Source organism: Python bivittatus, unplaced genomic scaffold (genome assembly GCF_059951505.1).
Source record: "Python bivittatus isolate LINGU-HERP-01145 unplaced genomic scaffold, Pbiv_v1 ctg000690_np1212, whole genome shotgun sequence".
NCBI lineage: Eukaryota > Metazoa > Chordata > Lepidosauria > Squamata > Pythonidae > Python > Python bivittatus.
Window position 1 is genome coordinate 6,138,465 of NW_028277096.1, and position 24,146 is coordinate 6,162,610.

The 24,146-nt window shown below is 39.6% G+C and overlaps 2 protein-coding genes across 2 annotated transcripts in view; one reads left to right on the plus strand and one right to left on the minus strand.

Moving 5' to 3' along the window:
- The window catches only part of SLC13A5 (solute carrier family 13 member 5), a 28,383-nt gene extending 17,000 nt beyond the window's left edge, over window positions 1–11,383 (plus strand). The window contains exons 10-12 of the mRNA XM_007420898.4: window positions 1,545–1,706; window positions 3,145–3,282; window positions 4,648–11,383. Of these exons, the coding sequence (XP_007420960.2) occupies window positions 1,545–1,706; window positions 3,145–3,282; window positions 4,648–4,776 (429 nt within the window). The 3' untranslated portion in view covers window positions 4,777–11,383. The remainder of the gene's footprint in view (window positions 1–1,544; window positions 1,707–3,144; window positions 3,283–4,647) is intronic.
- On the minus strand, window positions 9,654–23,993 carry LOC148214372 (uncharacterized). Its single transcript, XM_088152220.1, has 3 exons — window positions 23,541–23,993; window positions 12,187–12,295; window positions 9,654–9,955 (listed from the first exon to the last, which is right to left on the minus strand). The coding sequence occupies exons 1-3, from the start codon at window positions 23,709–23,711 to the stop codon at window positions 9,669–9,671; spliced, it is 567 nt and encodes a 188-aa protein (XP_088008346.1). The 5' UTR covers window positions 23,712–23,993; the 3' UTR covers window positions 9,654–9,668.
- Window positions 23,994–24,146: the final 153 nt, after the last annotated feature.

Below are 24,146 nucleotides of genomic sequence, written 5' to 3' on the forward strand. Positions count from 1 at the left end.
TGGCTCCTGTAGGACTGAACATTGCTTCCTTTGTATACGTGAAGGGTACATAATGTGTTTTGTATTTCATTAAATAACACTTGTTCTTTGGGATTGTTCCCTCCCTCTCACCAAACAAAAGTATGTTTGGTGAGACATGGGAAAGGGTTCATGAGATTCTTTATGGAGTTAAGTTTGCCTAACAGAGCACTTGCAGTAGCCACGAAGTAAGCAGCTAGGCCGAATAATAATACATTCAGTAGAAGAGAATATCTTTTGCTCAGGGTTGAACTGTGGAGTCCTTGGTGCTCTCTGAGCTTGGTTGTTTGCTTGCCAATGTTTCATTACCTGACTAGGTAACATCATGATGTTACCTAGTCAGGTAATGAAACATCTACAAACAAACAACCAAGCTCAGAGAACACCAAGGACTTTGTAATAATACATCCATAAGTATGTGGCTTAGAAGCTAGCCCATTCTGTTTCTAAAAAGCAGCTTATGTTATGTAGGGATGACTAAATTCTGCAAACTATTTGTAAGAACCGATTTGCTGGTTTAGAACAAGGCAGCTGGTCAAGTGGGTTAATTCAGTAACCAGGTTAAGTGTATGTGTGAATGCAGCCATAGAGTTGGAAGGGATCCTAGACATCACCTAGTCCAGTGTCCCAATCAGCCTAAGACAGTGTTGTCCAAACTTGGCCACTTTAAGATGAGTGGACTTCAATTCCCAGAATTCCCCAGCCAGCCATGGGGAATTCTGGGAGTTGAAGTCCACTCATCTTAAAGTGGCCAAGTTTGGACAACACTGGCCTAAGATGTCAGTACAGCTTCCTTGACTGAATTGCTGTTTAAGCTCTTCCTAAATACCTCTAGCAAAGAGATCTCCCAGTACTCAGGAGGTTTCTCTTGAGGATTACCAAAAATGTGCTTTCCTGCAATTCCTACCATGTGGTTCTAGTCCTTCCCTCTGGGGCAGTAGAAAACAGGATATTCTTCCTCTTCTGCTACGGTTTGATATGAGAAGCGTCTGTTTTCTAGGCTAAACATATCCAGGCTTGATTTCTACTATTCTGATCTGAATATTGTATTATGACCTTTCTGATAGCCCATAGTTGTTTGGCCCCACCTACTCTGCAGAGATATACTATTTCTGAATATGGAGATTCCATTTAAACCTGGCGGTGAATGGTTGTTGATAAAACGTCTCCACCATTAAGTAGAAGTTGACTTTTAGCTAGTTATGAAGGCTCATGTTCCATCTTTGCAGGGCATAATTTTTCTTCAGAGTGAAGGGAAGAATATGCCTGGATTTACCCTAGATTACATTGAAATGGGTTGGGTAGATTATGGTTTAGCATATTGTAGGAACTCAGACATTGTCATAATATGTTGTATAAGGTAGGCCATCACATTTAGCCAAACATGGCTTATTTATTTGGGCAAATCATATATGTGAATACAGTTATTCCATTTTTTAAACTCAGGTTTTGCATATTGTATGAATTCAGCCTTCTATTTTGGGGGATTGCTTTCTAATTCAAGTTTTTCTCCCTCTGTCTACTAGGCTTCAGGGCTATCCAAATGGCTGGGGGATCAGATGACACCATTGCAGACTATTCCTCCCTGGGCCATTGCAATTGTCCTCTCTATTATCATTGCCATCTTCACTGAATGTACCAGCAATGTGGCCACAGCCACCCTCTTCCTGCCAGTCTTTGCATCATTGGTAAAGCTGTTTTCAATGCCTATATTTATTTTTAAGATTTTATTTTGTAATCATAATACTCATAATACAACCATTCCAGCCAAGGTGCATGAATGATCCACAGGCTTCGGGATTAGCTGCTCAGGGATCAGCCAGTGCTTTTTATGGGATCAGTTTCAATCTGGGGCTCCAACAGTTGACTCTCCTTTGATTAGTTCAAAGAAGCAGGACAAAATGGATGAGTTGCTGTTGTTGCCTCTAGAACTTCATCAGTGTACGTAGTTATAAAGAAGATGATCCCTGACTAAAGTAAGATACATGCAATATTTCAACTCAAGGAATAGGAAAGGAAGAAAGTAAAATCAAGGGTAAAGAGCAGTAGAAGATACATTTATTTCAGTTATGTATTTGTGGCTGTGTTCACACAATACATTTAGAACCAGATCAGTTAACCAGATAAGCCAGCAGTTGCATTCCTACAACAAGATAACCGTGGTTAGTTTTTTGTGATGTAGCATGTTGTATGAAATTTAGTTAGTTTATGGCTCAGTGTGTGTGCAAGCTCAGACAATGGGTTAATTCAGAAACCAGGTGAAACATGTTATGTGAATACAACCACAGAACAGGATGTTAGAATAGGGGATTGAATCAGCATGGCCATGAGAACAATATTATTGCAGAGAAATTTGGAGGAACAAGGGAGTAAGGCAGGTTCCAATAGAAGAGACAATAAAAAAAGAAAGGACAGAAGTGTTGAGGGAGTTTTTGAGCTGATGACTAAATATTTATGCCTCCTTCATTTGTATATGGAGAAAATCTTTCTCGGAGCAGTTGCCCTAGAATGTGCTTTGTTTTTTCAGTACAATTTGACCACACTGTCAAATTGCAAGGTAACTGCAGCAACTATTATTCTGTAGGAAGACTGTGTTGAGGGGAGGGCTGTATTTTTTGATGTAGAAGTTGCTGGTTTCAGGAGTCCCAACTTGGAAAGAGGTCCTTTGTTTAGAATTGTGGAAGGAGCTACACTTGAATTGCACTGAAACCTGTTGGAGAGTTGTTTAATACCACAACGATTCTGCCCAACAGCTTCTTATACCAAGGCTACACTCTTATGGGACAACTTGTGCTGCTGAAATTATGATGTTTTCTTTCTGGTGTGGCAGTCAAGAGCCCAATATACATTAATCTGGTCACTGAAGACACAGCTGATCCCCTGAAGACTGAACTTTCAACCTTGGCTCCCTGTCACAGCCTCTTAAAAGAGTACAAAATCCTTGGCCAGCCCCACCAACTGTTTCCATTATGTTGTGTCTCTGCTCTGGAGGTGGTTTGGAATGGATAAGCAGATGGTGGGGACCTCTGAAACATTCCTTTGCTGCCCCAGACCCGCATGTCTTTCCACACATCAGTTCAATACCGTAAATGCTTCTCTCTTCTCTTTCCCACTCTCTCTCTTTAGTCACAGTCCATTGAAGTCAATCCTCTGTACATCATGATCCCATGCACACTCAGTGCTTCCTTTGCCTTCATGCTCCCTGTAGCAACCCCTCCAAATGCCATCGTGTTCTCGTATGGCCATCTCCACGTTTTTGACATGGTAAGCTGGCAGTTTTGTTTTCAACAGAGGCTTCCATATCCTAGCTTTTAAAAAGAAGACAATTTTTTTTTCCTAAGTGGAGGTATTCCCTACATCCTGGGGGCCAATCAAACACAGTCACCAAGCTGTAATTTTTTTATTTGATTGAGGGGGATTGAGTTATCAGGTTTATACTGTAATTCAGCGTAAGTTTCCTTTGTGTTAATAATGCCATAGTAACTTCAAGAATATGTCCAACTGGCAGGAATATAGAAATGAAGCTCTTTTTTTAAAAAACTTTTCAGTCTAATTTACATTCCTGGGATTTTTGCTGGTCTTCCATTGAAATAATAGCCAGATCTGATTTTGGTTTGGTTTTCAATATCAGCTACAGTGGGCTAGGTGTTGTGCTCCCATTACATTTTGGTTTTAATTGGCTCAACTAAAGTGCATTTTTCATCCTGCATCTTGCTTTCTTTTTGGACTGTGTCTCTCAGCACACCACTCAAAGGCCTTGTGTGTCCCTCAGAAAAAGCTGTGCACCCTTGTTGTATGCAGAGGCTCACACAACAGGCAGTTTCTGTAAAGCTGGAGAGAATTTTCTTCTACTGGAATGTAGACTTACACAAACCAGATGTTGTGAAAAGATTGGATTTATCCTTATTTTGAAATGTAAAGCTACAGTTTCAATTTGGTGTCCAAGTGTAAGTTTTGAGGCATTCCTACTACTAATTTAGAGCTATGTTGAAATACCATCTTTTACTTCCTATAAAGCAGGATATAAATAAACTACTGTTAGCACCAGAAAGCTCAGTGGCTGTTCAGTGATGTATGCATTCTAACATTGCAGTTCCCATAAAACCAGTGTTGTAACTCCCACTTTGAAGACAGAAATCAAATTAGGAACAAGCAGTGACAGAATGGATCAAATGCTCCCAACCTATCCCACAGCAGCTTATCCGTGCTATTCCTGCTATTCAGAAGCATCAGATTCTTTTTTTCTTTGAAATAAAATAGGTATATATCTCTGTTCATTTGAACAATCTTGGGTAATAGTGAGGCTCAGCTAAATCTTGAGCCTAGTTTATATGTGAGAAATTCAGAAGGTCCAATGCTACGATTCCCCCAATGACTCTGCTATCTAGTGGTGCAAGTTCCAAATGGCCATCTTTCCCTGGAAGGGGAGGCTGTTGGGTTTATCTTGTTCTTTGGAATTTCCCAGAATGTGCAAAGCACATTGTATTCTTGGAACAGGGACAATGGGGTGGTTCCCTTCTGGTTATAAAAACATCATAATCTGACGTGACTCCTCCTCTCACCTACCCTGTGAATGAGCTGCAGAACCTTTGGACTTTACATTGCTTTCTTGTTTTCTCTCCCCCTCAGGTTAAAACTGGAATTGTTATGAACATCATTGGAGTCATTTGCATAACTCTGGCCATCAACAGCTGGGGTCGTGCCATGTTTCATTTAGATACTTTTCCATCATGGGCAAACAGCACCATAGGGAAGTGAAAACAAAGCCAAGAGCAATCATGCACGTGCGTGGACTTCCGCTTCCCTTCTTGCCCCAAACCTTTCTCAAACCTTAGTAGGCCCACTGAGGTCTGTTTTTGTCCGGAGTTGGGGCAGACCACCTGGAAAGCATTCTAGCTGCACCTAAGTTGTCTGTGCTGCTTCCCCAAGAATCTCTGAGCAAACATCTCAGTGGCATCTCGTGCAGCCAGTGCTTGCCCAGCTGTGTTCCCAGGCAAACTAGGAACAGAATACGGGTTCTTTAGAAACAAAACAGAAATCATGAAAAAAAAAGCTGCTCTGTTTAAATAAGGGAAGAAAGTGGCTTCAGAACAGACTGGGCTCACAGTCATTAAGGTAAAACCCGGAGCGTAAGTCAAGTGCAGGCGCTGATTAACTCCCTATAGCGTCTGCCATGGGCCTGCAAGTTAATCATTGTATGTGTGACTCCTGCTGCCTGACTAAACTCACCCAGGCAAACCTTGTTTGAGGAGGGCCCAGCAAATCCCTTGTGGCAAGAAGAATGCCTCCTCTGCACTGGCTGGAAGGGCGTATTTATCTGGACCGTATGGGCTAACAACAGCCTGACGGGTTCTGTTTGTGGCAGTTCCCAGCCAGGCGGAAAACCAGTTCTATCTCCCCTTCTCATTTGCAGGCCTAAAGCTAGGCAGGTGCTAGTGAAAAGGCAGAAGGGGAGGTGGATGGACAGGGGTGGGCTTGAAAGGGAGGGAGTAAATGCAGAATGGCCAGGGCTAAGCACAGGTAGCTTAATATGTTTAATATTGTTATTTAAGTTGCCTTAAAATGAATACAATACCGTTTGCATTTTGTACATCTGACAAACATACATTTTAAAATATCCTAGTGCTTTTGGAGTCAGTGGCTAGAAGGCAGCAGATTAGTGAGCTATTGGATAAAATCCTGCCTGTCTGTTTTTCCTTTGAGAAAAGAAAAAGAAAAGATCTTAAAAATGTAACACAAATATTCATGGAAGACGCCTGGAGTATCCTCATATACATAATCTCTCCTCCCATTCCCTAAGCTAAAGTTCTGCTTGCTTGACCTTCTGAGTATGAAAAGTCATCTTTCAAATGTTTCTTTGCAAGAGTCAGGAGGAAGGGTACTTGTAGCACAAATACGCAAAAAAGATGTTTAAATTATTTTTCCTATGCAGTAGTAGCTTGCCTGTCTTTGGGAGCTTGCAAGAATAAGAATTATTTTTTAGTTGATGGAACTTATTTGATGTTTTTCCTTGCTGTCTTCAATCAGTATGAATGACTTTAAAATAATTTTTAATTCTTCAGTTAAAGATCAAGTGATGCTTAAACGTACCAATTCTGACAGATTGTTGCAGGCAGGAAACTATAGCACCGGATTCATACACTGGGCCGAGCCATCACAGGGTTTGCTTGGTTTCAACTTAGCACGTTGCATGAATCCGGCTATTGTGGCTTAGCCTGCTGTGTAAATGCATATGATTCTTGAAATAGCTAATCCTGCCCAACTTTACTAGTGATGACATGACATGAAAAGTGGGAATGCATGGCCTTCAGAAGCAGTAAGGACTGGAGATTTCTGGTCATATGACTCCTAAGAAGAGACCAAAGGGTGATTAACCTCTAACTACCTCCTACCTTCCCCATTTCATTTAGGTCCTGGCTGTAGCATATCTGCTTCTTATTCATTTTGTGATCTGGCACCATCAGCTTACATGGTGGTTGAGGGAATAGAGGCTCTGTACTCTAAAGAGGAAAGATCTTGCAGGATCCCACGTCCTAGACAGGGGTCCCAGTGCTTGTCAGATCTCTTGAAAAAGTTCTTGCAAGGAGTGGTGGCATAGGCCTACTTGCAGTGGGTACCGTTCAACTGTTCTTTTAAAAAATCTCTCCCAGATTTTGTTGTCCTAACTTAATTATTATAAAAAATAAATGTGTCACCATCCCAAGATGGTTGTTCTTGTTATCTGTCTCTGTCACCCTTTTTCAAAGAATTGTATAATGTGCAGAGACAGCCTTCCCCATCACCTGATAAAGAAAACAAATCCAAGATTGGGAACGCTTCTGAAGATGCAACCACACAATTCCCTCCCTCCCTCCCTCCCTCCCTCCCTCCCTCCCTCCCCATCCATCCATCCATCCATCCATCCATCCATCCATCCATCACGTGTATGCTGCTGATATCCAAAGGCTCTGTACAAGCCCTACTATTACCAGATTTGAGGAATAACCTAGAAAGCATTTGAACCATTTACCATGACCCTAGACCTCAGAATTTACATACAGTAGGTGTAAAGGAAAAAGACAACAGGAAAACTCCAGCACTAGATACACGTTTCATAGTTCTTCAAATAGCTAGCTGTGATGGTAATGGGCTTCTCTGGAGGGTACACATAACATTTCACCCTTCCCAAGCAGCTGATCCTTCCAAGCACCCTTCCAAGCAGCTGGTGGTTCTTCCTTACAACCCCTGTGAGGAAGGTCCTGTAATCAAGTGTTTCGCAGCCCACACATCTTAAAGTTGCTGAGGTTGAGAAATACTGCTCTAATCCATCTGATAAAGCAGCAGCAAACAGGGATGGCAGTTTCTTGCTGGCTGGTTCTTTGGTTGATTCTAAAGAATGCTTACAGTACCCAATCCAAGGCAAAAAAAAAAAAATTGTTTCCAGAGAAGGGCACAAAGGGAAGCACCTGAGTTTATGAGAGTCTTGTACAATTTGTGAGTCTTTTAGCACAATGTGTAATTCTGCCCTGACTCGAACAGAAGACCACCAGGCAACCAACACAAGTGCCATTTTCTTTAGTATAGCCAGACATATCAACACATTCCATCAATTTGGTCTATAGCCATCTGGGGTACCTTCCATTCTCTGGGGTTCAATACTCAAATTGCAGCAGTGTCTGGGAACACAGAACTAAAAGAATCTGAAAGACACTCACATTCCGAGAAATCTTGAGACATGGCCAAACTTTACCAGTAATACCTTCTATATAAATCTATAATGCAACAATTGTGGAAATACTGTGTACATGGCACTACGTATACTTTAAAAAAAAAAGTGAGCTAGAAAAGATACAGAAGAGGGCAACCCAAACGGAACTAGAACTGCTCCCCATCTAGGAAAGACAATAGCGTTTGGAGCTTTTTAGTGTAGAAAGAAGGTGAGCAAAGGCAGTGTTTCTCAACCTTGGCAACTTTAAGATGCCTGGACTTCAACTCCCAGAATTTCCCAGCCAGCAAATCTTTTACTACGGCCAGAGTGGTCTTGGGACTTCTTTCCATTAGGTGTCTAGCAAGGTTGAAAGATAACCAGATTCTTAAATACCAGAAAAAGACATAAGAGTTTGCTGAACAAGAGAAATCAGCATTCTTTTGGATTGGTTAATACTGAAGATTCTGGCAGCCAAAGTCCAAACAAGCCAAATTGAAGCCCAGACTGTCCCATTTTCACCCTTGCTGTCCCATGTTTGCCACACTAAAGTTCTTGTAGAAAGGTTTTAGCTTTAAGAAGCCTCTTTAAGAAATTTTCATTACTCTTATTTTACACGCTATGTTGTCTCTAATTGTTATGAATGTTTTTACACCAAAGTGTGCAATGTAAAATACACAGGACAGTACCTTACCCAAAGAAGAAATCAGCTCAGCTTGTACTACATACTAAATCATAAAAGGTCTAGAGAAGGTTAACAATAATCAAGCTTAGGATGTTGGGTAAATGCAGTGCTAAATTTTAACTGATCTGGTTAAGAATGTTCCATAGACTCAACAATGTAGTGATGCTTGTTCTTTCAATCAAATATGAAGGACACTTCACACAATGCAAAAAGCCAAAATGAAAGGCACAATACAATAGCCTGAGATTTATAAGAAGCAAGTTTGTCCCTAGAACTACAAGGAGGAGACAACAGGATGGGGCTGATGAGAAAGCAGGAGCGGGAGTGGAGAAGAGAAGAGAGAAGAGCCAAAGTCAAAGTCAAGGATAGGGTAGCATATTGTCAGCCATGAGGCAGGAAGAAGTTGGTTTTAATTCAGAAGAGACCCAGATGTAACTCAGTCTGATCAGTTATATTGTGCAAACACAAGAACATAGTCAACTGTGTGGCAGTATCCATACCGTGCCTAGTCAGTTGTCCAAAAAACCCACAATTGGAGATTGAGTCTGTATTCCAACTTTTTTTTAATTTGGTTGGTGAATTAACCCATTTTCTGGGTTTGCAAATCTTGAACCATAAACTAACTGAATGGGCTAAGGAGTTGCAGTATCCTCAAGGCAATATTGTCTCCAGAAGATTAAACACTGAAGAAAAGTGCTAAGGCTGATATTTAGCTATCACCATATCACAAAGCCGCGCTACTTTTTATGGTACTTTTTCAACTGGTCTGTAAAATCAAATCCTTCTTGACACAGTTGCTGAAAAATCTTCCAAGTATTTTCACAGTTCTTTTAATTAAAATCCTACTTACAGAAAATGAAGAAAATTGCTGGCCTTCTCCTCTGTAACAAGCTGCTTTGAAAAGTTATGTCAAACTAAAGAGCCTATGATTTTCACCCATCTAAGAACATTTTGCATTAGCAGCCTCCAAGTGAAGGTCCTGTCATATTTTTAGAAATATTTTCTCAGGAGTTTCAGAAGCAGCATCAAGAAAGAGCTGCAGTAAATTGAGCAAACAACAAGCATCACAGACAAGCTGGCTGAAACTGCCTCACAAATTATTCATTGATGCAATTCCTTAACTATTTCATTCTGAAGCTTATGGAGCTGTGGCTGTCTTGTGGAGCACTTTTGGGAATGATTAAGGGGCCTTAAAATATTTTTTCCAGTTTGAGGGTTCAGAGCAATATGCTGCTTTGAAACTGATTTCCCAGCTTGGAATACTTTGTCTCAAGACCACCTTTAAACCTTTTCTTCAGTCTCCACCTTGAACTCTGGCTCTAAGAGTTTTGCCCAGACATCATTATAGGGATGCATTTTGGATGATGGTTTCTTATGTTGGTCCACCATGCATCTCCTTTCAGAGGCCCATTTCACTAGACCTCCTTGAACATTGTAAATCTTAGAAGAGGTAATGAAATTTTGATTTGTCTCACAGCACAAGTAGTCACTCAGGAGTTGAGCTGTCATAGATGATCGATAGCCCACAGTACAGTAGCAAACAATGTGTCTGTGACACCCTTCATACTCTGAAATGGAAGAAAAATAAAAGTCATACACATGTGTATGTAGTGTGATGGCTATATAGACATGATACATATCATTGTTCTCTTTCAGTGTAAGTAATGTTAAGTAGGATGCAAAAAAAGAGGGAAAAAAAGTAAACCAAATAAATTAAAAAATAAGATAAGGGAAAAAAAGAAAGGAAAACATAGCTAAAACTAGTTTATACCAACAGCTTTTCATACTTTTCTATCCTTGCAAACTATCCTTGCAAGGCCATACACTGTCTTTTGTTCTTTAACTTCTCACTTCTCTTTTCCAGGATTTCATGAACTCCATCAAACCATAACTTTCTCAGTCTACTTCTTTCTTTTGAATTTTCACTCTTCGTATATTTGTCTGGCAATTCAGTCCTCATTCATTCTCTCTAGCTTCTTCCAGCAGGCTAGACTGGAGCTAATTAAATGGGCACACAAGAATTCACGAATTTCTCATAAGATAGTTTTATTATAGAAAAGTTAAGAAGCCATTATGAAGAATTCTGGCTGACTGCTGTTTATCAAATATGAGCTCAATTTATAACAAGTAATATTCAAATTACTTGTGCCTCTTTCCACTGGCTTTACAAAAAGGGCCAGAAGAAATTATTCTCTTTTAGGCAGACATATAGTTTCCATCCATTTCTTGGTCTGGTAACAGTCTGATTTAGTGTCAGGTTGTTTACTTTTGACCATGTGAAAACTAGTTTTCAAATATATAGTCAACAACCTTAATGTAAAAAGCAAAAAAAAAATTGGAATGAGATACATATCTGTATACAGAAGATTTTAAAGCTTAATATACAATCAAAACCGGAGACTTTCCTTTTGGGTTTGATGGATAAACATTAGAAAAAACTCATGGAACTTTGTTTTTATATATGACAACAGCATGCACAGAGGTGGGAAGATAAGACGTTACCCACAGTGGAAGAATGGATGGTGAAGCTGATGGAGTTGGCTGAGATGGTGAAATTGACGGCTTTGATTCGAGAAAAGCTGATTAACTATTTAATTGACTGCGAGGCTTCTGACACCTTGTGTAATTTTAATGCTAACTAGAAACCTTTTTTTGGACTTTTTGCAGGAAACAGAAAAAAATGAAATGATGTTCTATGGCTCTGATTATTAGAAATAATATGGGTTAATAGAAATAATGAAACTTAAATTTTAAATTTAGAGTAAGAGTTGTATCTTTTACAAGGAGGGTCGGAAGTCAATTCTTTTTTTCTTTTGTTGTTTGTCTATTTTTCTTTTCTTTTCTGAACCTTTGATCTTTACTATCTCCTTTTTTCCAATGTTCTTTTTTGTTTTTCTATTCTTATTCCTATTCTTTCTCTTAATATTAATTTTTGTTCGTTTTTATTGTTCTTTTTTTTAAAAAAAAATTCAATAAAGTTGTGTAAAAAAACCCAACCTTAATGTTACCCTTTTATACTGGTTACTCATTTTTGTATTCAATCACCCATTCAAACTCTTCTTGTTTGACACATATATTTAAGTACTCCAATCCCACTGAACATGCTGCTTGACATTTTTAAAGCAAATGTCTAGATATAACGGCTTGCTTGAGTCCAGGAACTGGGAAGTAGGGGTAGGCCGATATCCCCCAAAATAGACTCTGAAGGTGTCAGAAGGAAGAGCGTGTTGTGAAAAACTAAAGGAGGCCAACTTCGTTCAGGATCTTTTTTCCTACCAGTTGAGTTGAGTTGAGTTGGTAATGTCATATCCTTTGAGTCCAAAAAGGTTTGTTCACAAAAGGGAAGAAATGAAAGAGCAATAGGAAAACATCTATATATGACAGAACTATAAGAAATAAAAAGGAAAGTTTAGCAGATACGTTTTACTGTATTTAAAAACCCTGAGAAAGAGAGCAGAAACAGGACGTTAGACAAACTGTTATAGAGATAGAAGTCTTCATGGCCAATAGCCTGCTTCCAGGATGCATTGGCTCAATGAAAAAGAAAATTTTCCACATCTTCCAACTCTCAGCCTTTTTTGCCATAGTGGATAAGTATGGCCTTTTAGGAATCTAGAAGTATGCAACAATTGAAGTCATGCATGATTTATGGGAGAAATTCAGTTCTGCTTGATGGAGAAGATTGTCTCAATAGCGCTTAAGCATATCTGGATCATGTCTCTAAACACTGGTCAAGCCTGGCATATCTAAAGACCTTCACAAAGCAGGCCAATACTTTCTAGGGTTTTTTTTACTATACCTTGTTGGAACCATGCTTTGAAAATGTCCTTTACAGCATCAGTTTCAGGAGGAACCAAGACTGCTCCTGGCAAGTGGCTGACTTCAAATTCTGCTTGACTTCGAGTATCCTAAGACCAAAGGAATAAGCAAAGAAAAATCTTGTAAGGACTGAGCAGAGGCACCAAGGGAGTTCCCATCCTATCTGATTTCTTCCTTTGTGTTCTGACAGACAGCAGGATAACTATTCGAGCTGAAGTTGGAATAAAGGAAGCACATACAGGTAGTCCCCGGGTTAAGAATGCCCGGTTTACAGATGACCCATAGTTAAGAATGGAGCCTATTGTAGTAAAATTTGAGTTAAATACACAATGATTTGAGTTAAATATACAATGACTCGAGTTAATTATACAATACTACTTATACAGTATTATACAATAATACTGTTTCAGCTTACATATAAATTTGACTTAAGGACAGACCTTGGGAACGGAACTCATTCTTAAATTGGGGACTACCTATACGTACATCATATCATATGACTGGTTATTTTTTCCCCAAAGTTGCCAAGACACCAGTCTGCTTAAGTAAGGAGGTAACTCAGCAAAAGTAGGCCAGTGAAGAAGGGTCACAACTCAGTGGCAAAGCTTACAAATTATTATAATATTATTATATTATATTAGAAAGGGCAACTTTCAGCTCCCCTCCCCCCCCTTTTTTTGGCAGGCCTCTGGCTATCTATTGCTGAAAATCAGTGGCATAGTCTTCCATAATTTTCAGGTAGGAAATACACAAAAATTGTGATATAACTTTGTAAATAAGAATAACAATAACAATAACAATAACAATAATTTATTAAACTTGTGTGCCACCCAACTCTCAACAAGTCTGGGCAGCTCATAACAATCAAACAAAGAAATTACAATCAAATCAATAAAACATGAAAGATAAAGATAAAAGATTATATTAAATGAATTCAATATAATTTTAAAAGCAAAGAATTCCATCCAAGCCAGGTGTTGTCAGTAGCCTATTTCAAGAAATCACTGAACTGGCTATGGTGGTAGTAGATTGGTAAAGCTTCAAAACCGGTACAAGTGTGTGTGTGTTCGGGTGAAGGTTGTCTCTCTAAACTCAGATGGGTCTGTATGACCTGAGTACCCAAGCTTAACTGAATTCTCTTGGTTCATACAACACACTGAACCATCAAATGATCGCCCAAGCTGCATCTGTGCCACGTGGAAGGCTAAAATGTAGTTGCCTAGTTTGTGATTCAAACTGTGTTGTGTGAACACAGATGCTGTCTAACTCTTCATCTTCAGCCTGAAAACTTAATCAAGGGATGGTAAATCATCTGGTCTAAACAGTTCCTCAAGAGAGCAGTTTAAGAAATCAGACTGTTATACAATCAAGTTTTTGTAAATTGTGCCTCATCACCTCTGTTTCTTATGACCCCCTCAAAACAGAACTGGCAGGAACATTCAGACCTCTAATCAAGTATGTTCTCTGCATCATTTCAGGCAGCGCTTCTCTATGATCTTTCAGCTATTGATGTGTAATGACAGAGGAAGAGTAAAGAAATTGCAGGCTACATCCCAGGTTGTTATAAATAAGCATCTTGCATGCACACCCTGTTTCTATGACCCTGCCGAAAGTAAGATTTCCCTGGTGTTTCTATAAATTTTACAGGACGTATGCCAGAAATGTATTTGAAGATTTCTAGGTAATCTTGAGAAAGCCAGTTACGCCCCCGCCCCAGCTTTCAAAATTCACAGATACACATGCGCACGTGCACATATAATCACACATATGCCTGGAAAGTGACCTCCACCTAATCTACATCTTGCTCCAGGCATTCTGCTGCTATGAACCATAGGAGAAATTTACAAGGAATGCTGCAGAAGGCAGATTCTCCCAGGATCAGAAAAAGGAACGGAGTCGCTGGCGTTCATACAACTTACTAAGCCCGAGTTAATAAAAGACAATTACTGTATTCACATAGCTATTATGCCCAAATATATAAAACATATTATGGCTTAATGTAATAACCATGCTATGACAATGGCTAAATCACAAGTTACCCAACCCCCATGGCATGGAAACCCAGACTACATGTTCTTGTTTTGGTACAGTTGGCTATACCTCTGATAGTTTTGAAGACCAAAAATTAGCTACAGTGGAATCAGATTTGCAGGCTGCATATGAAGTTTTGGAGGAAATATATCAAACTCTGAGCATACTCTATACAAATAATTCATGATGCTCCTGAAAAAAAACTGAAAGGGATTCAGAGTCAAATTTTCTGGCCAACAGGATATCAAGAGAGCAGCTGCATCAGGTGGTCTTATCAGAAAAAGACAACATTTCGTAATCAGTCACAGAGTTGGCCACTGTCTTGCTAACTAGGAAAAGTGTGAAAATCCTACTCAGTTCAAAAGTATGAGGAGATACTGATCTTGGTCTTGCAGAGGCATGGTTAATTTCAAACATGGGGTGTTTGTCAAAAAGAAAGGGATTCTGTTATTTCAAAGCATGCTAAACTGAGAATAAATGCCCTATTCTGTAAAGCTTGACTGATAAAACCAAACTGTCCTTTTGACCACTTAGGTTATTTCCTGGTCTTAATGACCCAGTCTTTCACCTCTGTTTGTCTTTTACATTAAGAGTGGCTTTACAAATGGTGCTGAACCATTTATTTTAACCGAGATTTGTTAATTAAATTACTAAACCAATGTTTACAAACTACAAAGTCCCAATTGACCCAGAATAATAGTTCAGGCTGGGTTTACATAATGTATTACGTTTTGACTTTGTGCACTGTACAGCCATTATCGTATTTAAATTTTATTTATTTATTTATTTAATCATATTTATATGGATGCTCATCTCACACAATGTGACTCTGTGTGATGTACAAACAACCATAAAAACAATTTTAAAAACATTCAAAAGTACAAAAGATTAATATTATTATAAAAAGCCAAGAGAGAGCATCAGATTATAAACAATGGAGCCATCTAATCAAATTACCATCCCCAGGCCTGGTGACACAACCAAGTTTTAAGGGATTTCTGGAAGGTTGGGAGAGATGGGGCCAATCTCACCTCAGGGGGGATGATGTTCCACAGGGCGGGTGCCACAGCAGAAAAGGCTCACCTCCTGGGTCCTGTCAGATGGAACTCCTTCACAGATGGGACCCGCAACATACCTCTTTTGCCAGACCTAATGAGATAGGCAGATGTAATTGGGAAGAGGCGGTCCCTCAAATATGTTACGGCAGAGATAGAGTTGGATCCCAAAAGCTTTGGGGATGGCCAAAGAGTTATTATCCATATGTACTTTTTAATGTGATTTTTTTAAAAAAGGAAAATGATTAAATCCATGATTGGAGAGTAATCATATTAAATATTTTAAAATCGGGCTCCCAGGATACTACTTCAAAGGCCAAATGAAGCTGTTGGGCCAGAAAAAGTGTCTACATCCTGCTTTATTGCTTAACACGGACTTCTGCCAACCTGGATGCCTGCAGAAGAATTCTGCAGATGTTTACATAGCTGGAGAGAACCATGGTTGGAAAAGGCTGGCATATTCTGTATACCCAGCCAACTGTGGCTTAATCAACACCATCATTAAAACAATAGCTTTATGCCATCACATAGCTTCATGTGATGCATAAACTCAGGTTTAAAATAGAAATGTGTAAGCTGGTATCAAAGGGCAGCATATAATCCGAGCAGTCAAAATGCTTACTCAGTTTTCATTTCTGTGAGTACTTTGGCAGGCAAATTGATTACTGTATATATTGGATATTATCTTCATTTTTCTTTCCATAATGAGTCTTGATGAACACCTGGAAAGGTAAGATAAAATCTCCCTAGACTTAAATTTGACTCCTGAATATAACATGGATACAAGTAGGTTGCCATTTTCTTCCACTAGGATCTCCTTTCTACTTAGCCAACATTTAGCCAAAAATTCAGGTGGAGTCCAGTAGCAGCTTTTCTGACTAACATATTTTATTAAAAAGCTGTAGCTCATGAAAGCTTATTTCTTTTCATAAAATGTGTTAGTTGGAAAAGGTGCTATCGAGACTCCTCCTAACTACCATAGACTATCATGGCTTTCCTCCTACTATGTTTAGCCAGGACAGCTTTCCCTCCCTCCCTTCCTCCCTCCCTTCCTTCTCCATTCTGCAGGTGGAACAGTTCCCAAATGGCTGCTGGAAGAGGGGAGAATCTGGACTGCAGGCCCTCCCTCACCTCTTTGATCTCCACCTCCAGTCTAACCACACTTCCTGATCCATCTCAGATCAGCATGCTGAGCTAGATTTAAATATTCGATTTTTCTTTTAGTTTTTCAAAATGGTTCCAGCTTTGGATGGGCAGGAACGAGATGCCAACATCTATTTTGGCAGGCAGACCTGACCTGTAATCTTTTTTGCCAAAGCCTTTCACAGGGCACTGTCCTCTCATGTGAAAAAGAAATCAGGATAGAAAGTGAATTTGTGGTTTACTCTCTCCTTTTAACCCAGAGACTATGTTTACTGAGGAGCGATTCCATTCTTTTTGCTGTGATGATGATTGTTTGCTAACCACTAAAGCCTCTTGACTAAAAGTTAGCCTTTCATGTTAACAAAAACTAAAAATAAGTCCACTTTAGAAGGTTTTGTATCTTGTTTCCTAAATGATCCATCAAATTGGGTAAGATTATAGGTTGAAACATTTACAATATCTCATTGTATAAAAATAAACAAAACCACTACTAAAAAAAGTCCAGATGGATATTTTGAGGCTGCTATTATAAATGGAAGGTTTAAAAATAATGCAGCAAAGGAATGTCAAATGAAGCTTTGCTGTTTGGGCTTTGAGGTTAACCACAGGGTTGTATTAGCCTCTTTAGCCAAGAGAACCTGGTTCAGTAGGCAGAACGCTACGCTATTTTTGATCTGCCCCCAAATTTAATGGAGCTTTCACTGAGCCCTTTTCATGACACTTCTCATTTCAGGATGCTGTAAGGCTTTTGATAGCTCTCCTAGAGGCAACTAGAGGACATCCCCCGTCCCTCCCCCCACCAATGTGTTTGGGATGATCTATGCCTTGCAATCACATCTCATTCAAGTGAACTCAAGCAAGATGGGCTGGAAACCTCGCCGTGAAGAATGAATGGGACACTCACAGTAGGAAATGTCATCTGTTTGGAAACGAAACCCTTTACGGAGTCCAGAGATTCTACAGTCTGAAGCATTTGTGTATCTGAAGAGGACTGTTCCAAATGTTCCACGAAGCAAATAATTTGCATGCCAGGAGCTTGCCATAAGCTCCCAGCTATGGACAACACCACAAACACCAGGGAATGGGCTAGTGATGTAGTACAGCTGCACTTGAAGCAACATGTTCTTCCAGAAAGGAGTTAGATGGTGTTATAGCTCCAGGTATGCTTTGGAGGAAATAACTATAGGATGACTTTTGATGGATAGCTAGATTGACAAGTTTTGCCATCTGTCAAAACTTGTCCCAGGCTTTGCACTATGATTTGGCAGGCAAGGGTTGAGAAGTAGCCTAAGGTATGGGAGACAGGGATTACAGGAAAGGCTGCGTGGTGAAACAGCTGCAACACGCATCCGTCTTTTCACATCTGTCACCTGTCAGTATTTAAACATGGGCAGCCAGTGGGAGAAGCAGCCACCATGGGGCAGTGCATTTTGAGATAGATCTGATTTCACAACTGGCTATCTCTAGCCCCTCTCCCACATCTAAGTTGGAATCAGGTGAAATCAAGAAACACGTGGGAAGGCATCAGAGCAGAAATAGTGGCTGGCAGAAGGAAAACAGACCCTGCCATGATTGTACTAGCCAGGTCTTGCTGAGTGGGTAAGGACAGTAATTACCTGCTGGGCAACAGAAGAATAAGAATGTAGGAAAAGCTCTGTTGAATTAAGCCATCAGCCCACCAAGTCCAACACTGTCTTACACAATGGTCAACTGGATGCATTTGGAAAGTTCACATGCCTGGATTGGAGGGCAGCAACTCCTTCCTACTATCACTTTCCTGCAACTACTTTTCTTTTATCAAAGAGAAAAATAAGTGAAGCTGACAAGTACAGGGAAACTGAGAAATAACCAACAGAAACCCAGATATTCTAGTGAAGAAAAGCAGAGTTGCTACTGCAAATATGCAAATGAAATGCAATGAACTGCCATTTCAGAGTACTGTTAATATGGAATTGTGATATACATATATCCTTTCTTTTTTCCCAAATAAAATAATGGTGCCAGAAACTTTGACATGTTTAATACAACAGTCTGGTGATAGCCAATGCATTCAGCTGGCAAGAACTGAACATAAGTTGTTGATACATATTTACGATATTATGGACCTTTTTTCTAGATTTGTAGAAATGGTACAGCCATGCTGTAAATACTTTCGATAGACATAAATTGGAAGAAATTCAGTATGTTACTAATTGATATTAAATTATTTATGGAAATAAGAAAAATACTTCTTTTTCTTCAGACTATTAAAAACTTGGGGATAATTATTTCTAGGAAAATACCTTGTTTGGAAGATATTAACATTTAAGACTATATAGCACAGATTAATGGGGAATTAAGAGATGGATGAAAATACATATACAGGGACGAATAAATGTGGTGAAAATACGCATGGCCTTAAGACTGATTTATGCATTGAGAGTGCTATGTTGATTCCACTGAAATAGTTCCAACTTTGGTGATTATTATTATTATTATTATTGAGTAAGAATATATTAAATATCAAGTAAGAATAAGAAAAATATGACATGATGAGAAACTGATTCTTTGTGATAACTCTAGTTTAAAACTGACAAGAAAAAACTTTCTTTGGAAAACATGAGTGAAAAATGAAATAGTTACTCTTAATTACTTAATTATTAAAGATAACTTTTAAAACTTTTGAAAGTTTGTACATCAACTTTAATTTACCAAAAGAGCTGGGTGGCAATACATTCAATTAAAACATTTATTATCTTCTCTAAAACAGAGAAAACAAGTATGGAGGTTGGAAATTGCAACACATGAGCTGTTTATTTACTATTAAGGTTATACTATGCCTTTCTGCTAATGTAAATTTTCAAGGAAGTTTACAACAATAAAACAAAATACAAAATATAAAACATGATAAATCAATGAAATAAAAAATAAATACAATTAAAATGAATTAGCAGATTAAACCTTATCAAAATAAACTTTTTTTTTTTTTGCCATTTAGCTAATTACTGGACAATGTGGACAAATGGACCTGGGGAGAGCATTTAGAGCATGGGAGCCACACAGGAGAAGGCCCTGTTATGGGTGCCAGTTGATGGAATTTTTGGCTGCAAGGACCTCTTTCATAGATCCTTTCCTGCCAATCTAAGTAACTGGGCAAGTTCTTAGCAAGAAAGGCAGTTCCTCAAATAGTCTGGCCTTAAGCTGGGTCTTTAAAGGTCAACAGCAACTACTTAAATTGTGCCCTGTATGCAATTGGCAGCTTTACTACCTATGGGACAAAATATAATAAATAAATATAGGCTCTAGAACTTTTCTAAGAACCTTACCATTTTGTCCCTTCTTGAAATGACAGTAGTATTTTTATTTTACTATAGCAGCCAATGCAGGTCTTCCAGTAAATTCAATGTATGTTCCCTGTACCTTGCACTGATTAGCAGCTTAGCCACTGCATTTTGTACCAGTTTATAATTCATAGACACTTTTCAAGGGTAGATGCCACACACAGCATTGAGAACTGAGATCTTTATAGACTTGAATATTGGGCCCTATTCAACAAGATGCAGTTCAGTGGAGAGAAAAGTAAGGTTCTGCACTTAGGCAGGAAAAACCAGATGCACAGGTACAGGACAGGCAGTACCTGGCTTAGCAATAGTGCCTATGAGAGGGATCTAGGTGTCCTGGTGGACCACCGCTTAAATTGGAGGCAGCAGTGTGAGGCAGCTGCCAAAAGCCAACACTGCATCAACAGAGGGATAGAATCAAGATCAAGGGAAGTGCTAGTACCACTCTACACCACACTGGTGAGGCCGCATTTTGAATACTGCATCCAGTTCTGGTCTCCACAATACAAAAAAGATGCTAAAGCCCTAGAAAGAGTGCAGAGAAGAGCAACAAAGATGATAAAGGGTCTGGAGGTTAAATCCTATGAAGAACAGCTAAAGGAACTAGGTATGTTTAGCTTAATGAAGAGAAGACTGAGGGGAGACATGATAGCAGTCTTCCAATTCTTGAAGGGCTGCCACAGGGAAGAGGGCATTGATTTATTCTCCATAGCACATGAAGGTAGGACAAGAAGCAATGGGTGGAAGCTTGTCAGAGGGAGATCTAACCTAGAAATAAGGAGGAATTTCCTGACAGTGGGAACTATTAAGCAGTGGAACAGCTTGCCTCCCAGAGTTGTGGGTGCTTCATCACTGGAGGTTTTCAAGAAAAGATCGGACAACCATTTGTCTGAGATGGTATAAAGACCCCTGCCTTGGGCAGGCGGTTGGACTAGAAGACCTCCAAGATACCTTATAACAAGGTTTCCTTTAAGCAGGCAGGAATAGATCTGACACTTAAGGAACACATTTCCCTTAACCATGAGCCAGTCACAAACTGTTTGATTTAATCAGTTAGGTGGGGCAAGAGTTGAGCAAGTGGGTACAGCTCTCACCTGTTCTGATACCCTAATTCTATCTTATGTCTTGCTCAACTTTGTCTACAAAGGACAATGAAAATTGCTCACTGTGAGCTTCTCACTGTTGTCCTCCCTGCAACATCTTGATGGAAGAGATACTGCACAGTATAGAAAAGCATCACTGGCATGTTCAGTGCAGACACAACTGTGATGTATCTTACAGGTTCTGGGAAAGTGGAGGAGGAAACAGGACTATTGCAAAAGAGACACGTCAAACCAGGGGAGGGGGGAAGCATGAGAAAGAGGCTCAGAGTAACTCCTTCTTAATTACACTAGACATACGTTGAGCAGGAGACTTGCCTTTCAAGATTCTATTACGTTACCATTACCCATGAAGATCTTTCTGAAAATCTTAGTGCTTCTTGTTTCCTGAGTTTGTCAGCCTTACAGAGCTTGTATCAATAGACACAAAGAAATAGTCCCTCTTCTCTGCATGGAATAGGATTTCACATGGGACTTAAATACCGCCTCACTCCAGTTTTGATCTGACTTCCCAAGAGTTCCTCCACTTGTGCTGCACCTATCTGTTTCTTTGCTCTCTGCACCTGAAGTGTCTACTCAGATCTGCTAGAGAGAAGAGGTTTGTAGGAGACACATTACAGGATCACCTACCCTGGTCATCTTTGTGTTGCACAGTTCAGCCAGCATCCAACAGTTTCACTAACAGACAAGGTGGAAATTCCCAAACACTTCTAGGAAACCAGACCAATCAGATTTCTTGGTCAAGCCATTTTAAATGTCTCAACTGCTGCAGAGATTTATGGCAGCCACCAGTCTAAAACTCATGACAACAGAGTTAAAGAGAGATCTTTCAAATCACTGGCTCTAGCTGAACAGGAGTAAAGAACCACAGAGATGATCTTGGAGAGGCTAGGCAGAGACTATAATTACAAAAACATGCTTTAAGCCCGGGAAACAGAAAAAATGTGAGAAAGAGCCCTGATTGCCTCCTCTCTAATTCACTGGGATATAAGAGATAGGGAAGGGCAAATGCAGTCAGGCTTTCATGAGTCTGTTACTATAGCTTATATCAGCAAAGTATAGTTCCAGTCAAACTTATGCAGACTGTTTCCTGACCTGGCCTCCTTTGAAGGGTTGACAACAGCATACCAAATCCAGCATGGGTTCTGTTGTATGTGTGGGGCCAGGTAATAATAGCTGCAGGTTCATGGCTGCCATGATGGCTCTGAAATCCCTCAGGACAAAAAAATCTAGGGTATTCCACTGCCTTGGCAGAGGTCACTCTGGCTAACTCAGGAAAAGAGACTGTGCAGTGACATGGAGGATATATTAACAACACATCTATATTGTTCTTGCCATCCAGATCAGCAGCTAACCAACAAAATTACCAGACTGTTGGATGGAGCTTCTGGTCAGTGAGATGCAGTTCCTATAGACTACAGTCACACCACTAATCACAGAATAATTCGGAGGAACTGTAAGAGATTCTTCCCCCGCCCCCTTCTCTCAGCTGGGTTTTCATAATACATTTCAGGATGGTGGTGCTTTTATCCAGGATTCCTGGATAATAGATGTTCTTGTGAATGTAGCCTGCACTGCAGACTCAGATTCACAATCCACATCCCCATGAGTAAGAGATTGCACTCTGTCACATACAGATTGTCCCAGACCCTCCCACTGCTAGAGATAGAAAACATTTTGTCTTTTAAATGGAAAAATCTGTGGGGAGAAGATGGAAAAGAAGGAGGCAACCATTTTCCCCTACAGTCTCTGATATACATTTGGAATCTCTAAGAAGCTGGAGAAGTCCAGGAAACTATTTGCTTCAGGAATGTAGAAATGTAGAAAGTAGAAATAGGAAAAATGTGTAATCCAGGAATTTGTATTAATTTTTTAATTTGTTTTCTGTGTTGTACAGGGAAATAAAGGGAGCAACACTTAGCACAAGTTATTTTCATCGTTCATTTGTTTTTCAGGCTATGTCCATAAAGATATAATTTTTCTTTAAAAACCTCATCTGAATCCTCTCCAGTCTCTTTACAGCATTTTGGGGCATAGTAGCAGACCAGTGCCACCATGTGGTCTGTCTGGAGCATTGCATTTTCTTTTGGAATTTTCTTTTAGAGATTTGGGCAACTCTGAAATCATGTTCTTCCATATTAAATGTTTACTTAGTCATTGCTACAGTTATTGAACCAGCAGCTAACCTAGCATTAAAAAAACAGGATCTTTATTTTGGACAGCCTAAATAAAGCTATCAGCTGGATTCTTTGGTTAGAGTGCTACCTGGAAGGAAGGCCAGTCAATAGTCCTCCTTTCCCTGCAAGAATGAGGTTGCAGCGTCCCATGTATCTCCACTGCCAGTTATTGTATCAATATTTACTCAAAGGCTCACTCTCCACATCTGCCTGACAAATTTTATACTGTACAACCAAGCCTCAGTTAATAAAATCAGCATAGAGAATTATATGCCAGGAAAGCTTGAGTGCTGGTGGGTTACAGGAACTACATAAATCAGTTAGAGGAGAGAAAGGAGCAAGAAAATGCTGAAGATTTGCCAGAATAGTTCATGGGACACAAAGACCTTAACAGCTCTGTCCTATCAATTGATACAACCTAGTGCCCTTAACCTTGCTAAAGTATTGGAAAATGCTCTGCATATCCAACAGAAAAGGCACTGATTCAGCAAAGAAGAAAGCAACTTACAAGAAGGAGAAGCTCTCCTGGTTTATCTTCCATCCACTGCTGGAGGGTTTGCGTTGTAATTGACTCGACTCTTGGAAACAGCTCCTCAATCCATTTGATCACCAAAGGTCTCATTTCAGATGGTTCCCTCAAACCTGAATCTTCAAGCTCCTTTAAAAATTTGTCAGCCATTGGCTTGTGAGTGGTTTGCAGAGTGAGAACTTTTTGCTGTAGCAAAGTAAAAATTGACTGTAAAAATTCTTGGCAAAGAATAGCTTGCAAACAATTTTGATAGCAAAGATGACCCCTTTAGCCAATGTATATATAAAACATGAGTTTAGGTGGTTTGTGTGTCTCTGCCCTGTTTCACTTTTGCCCCTTGCTGGTCTTTCCTAGCAAGCATTCAGAATTCAACTTCTGGACGAATAGCACATTAAATCTGAACAATGAAAAAAAGGTTAACATTGCCTCCTGTTAACAAAACCTGAAGTCACTCTGCCCTTTGAACACTTCAAAAGAGAAGGAGCCAAAGAGGAGAAAGGTAAGATCTATAATAAAAGACATGCACCAAATCTGCCTTCAGTGCACATTACAGACAGCATTTCTGTACTCTCAGCATTTTTGAGA

Coding starts and splice junctions, on each gene's coding strand:
- LOC148214372 (XM_088152220.1), bottom strand. CDS start 23,711: ATGGCTGACAAATTTTTAAAGGAGCTTGAAGATTCAGGTTTGAGGGAA. Junction 12,296..23,540: donor CAGGAGAGCTTCTCCTTCTT/GTAAGTTGCTTT, acceptor CTTTGGTCTTAG/GATACTCGAAGTCAAGCAGA. Junction 9,956..12,186: donor CAAAGCATGGTTCCAACAAG/GTATAGTAAAAA, acceptor CTTCCATTTCAG/AGTATGAAGGGTGTCACAGA.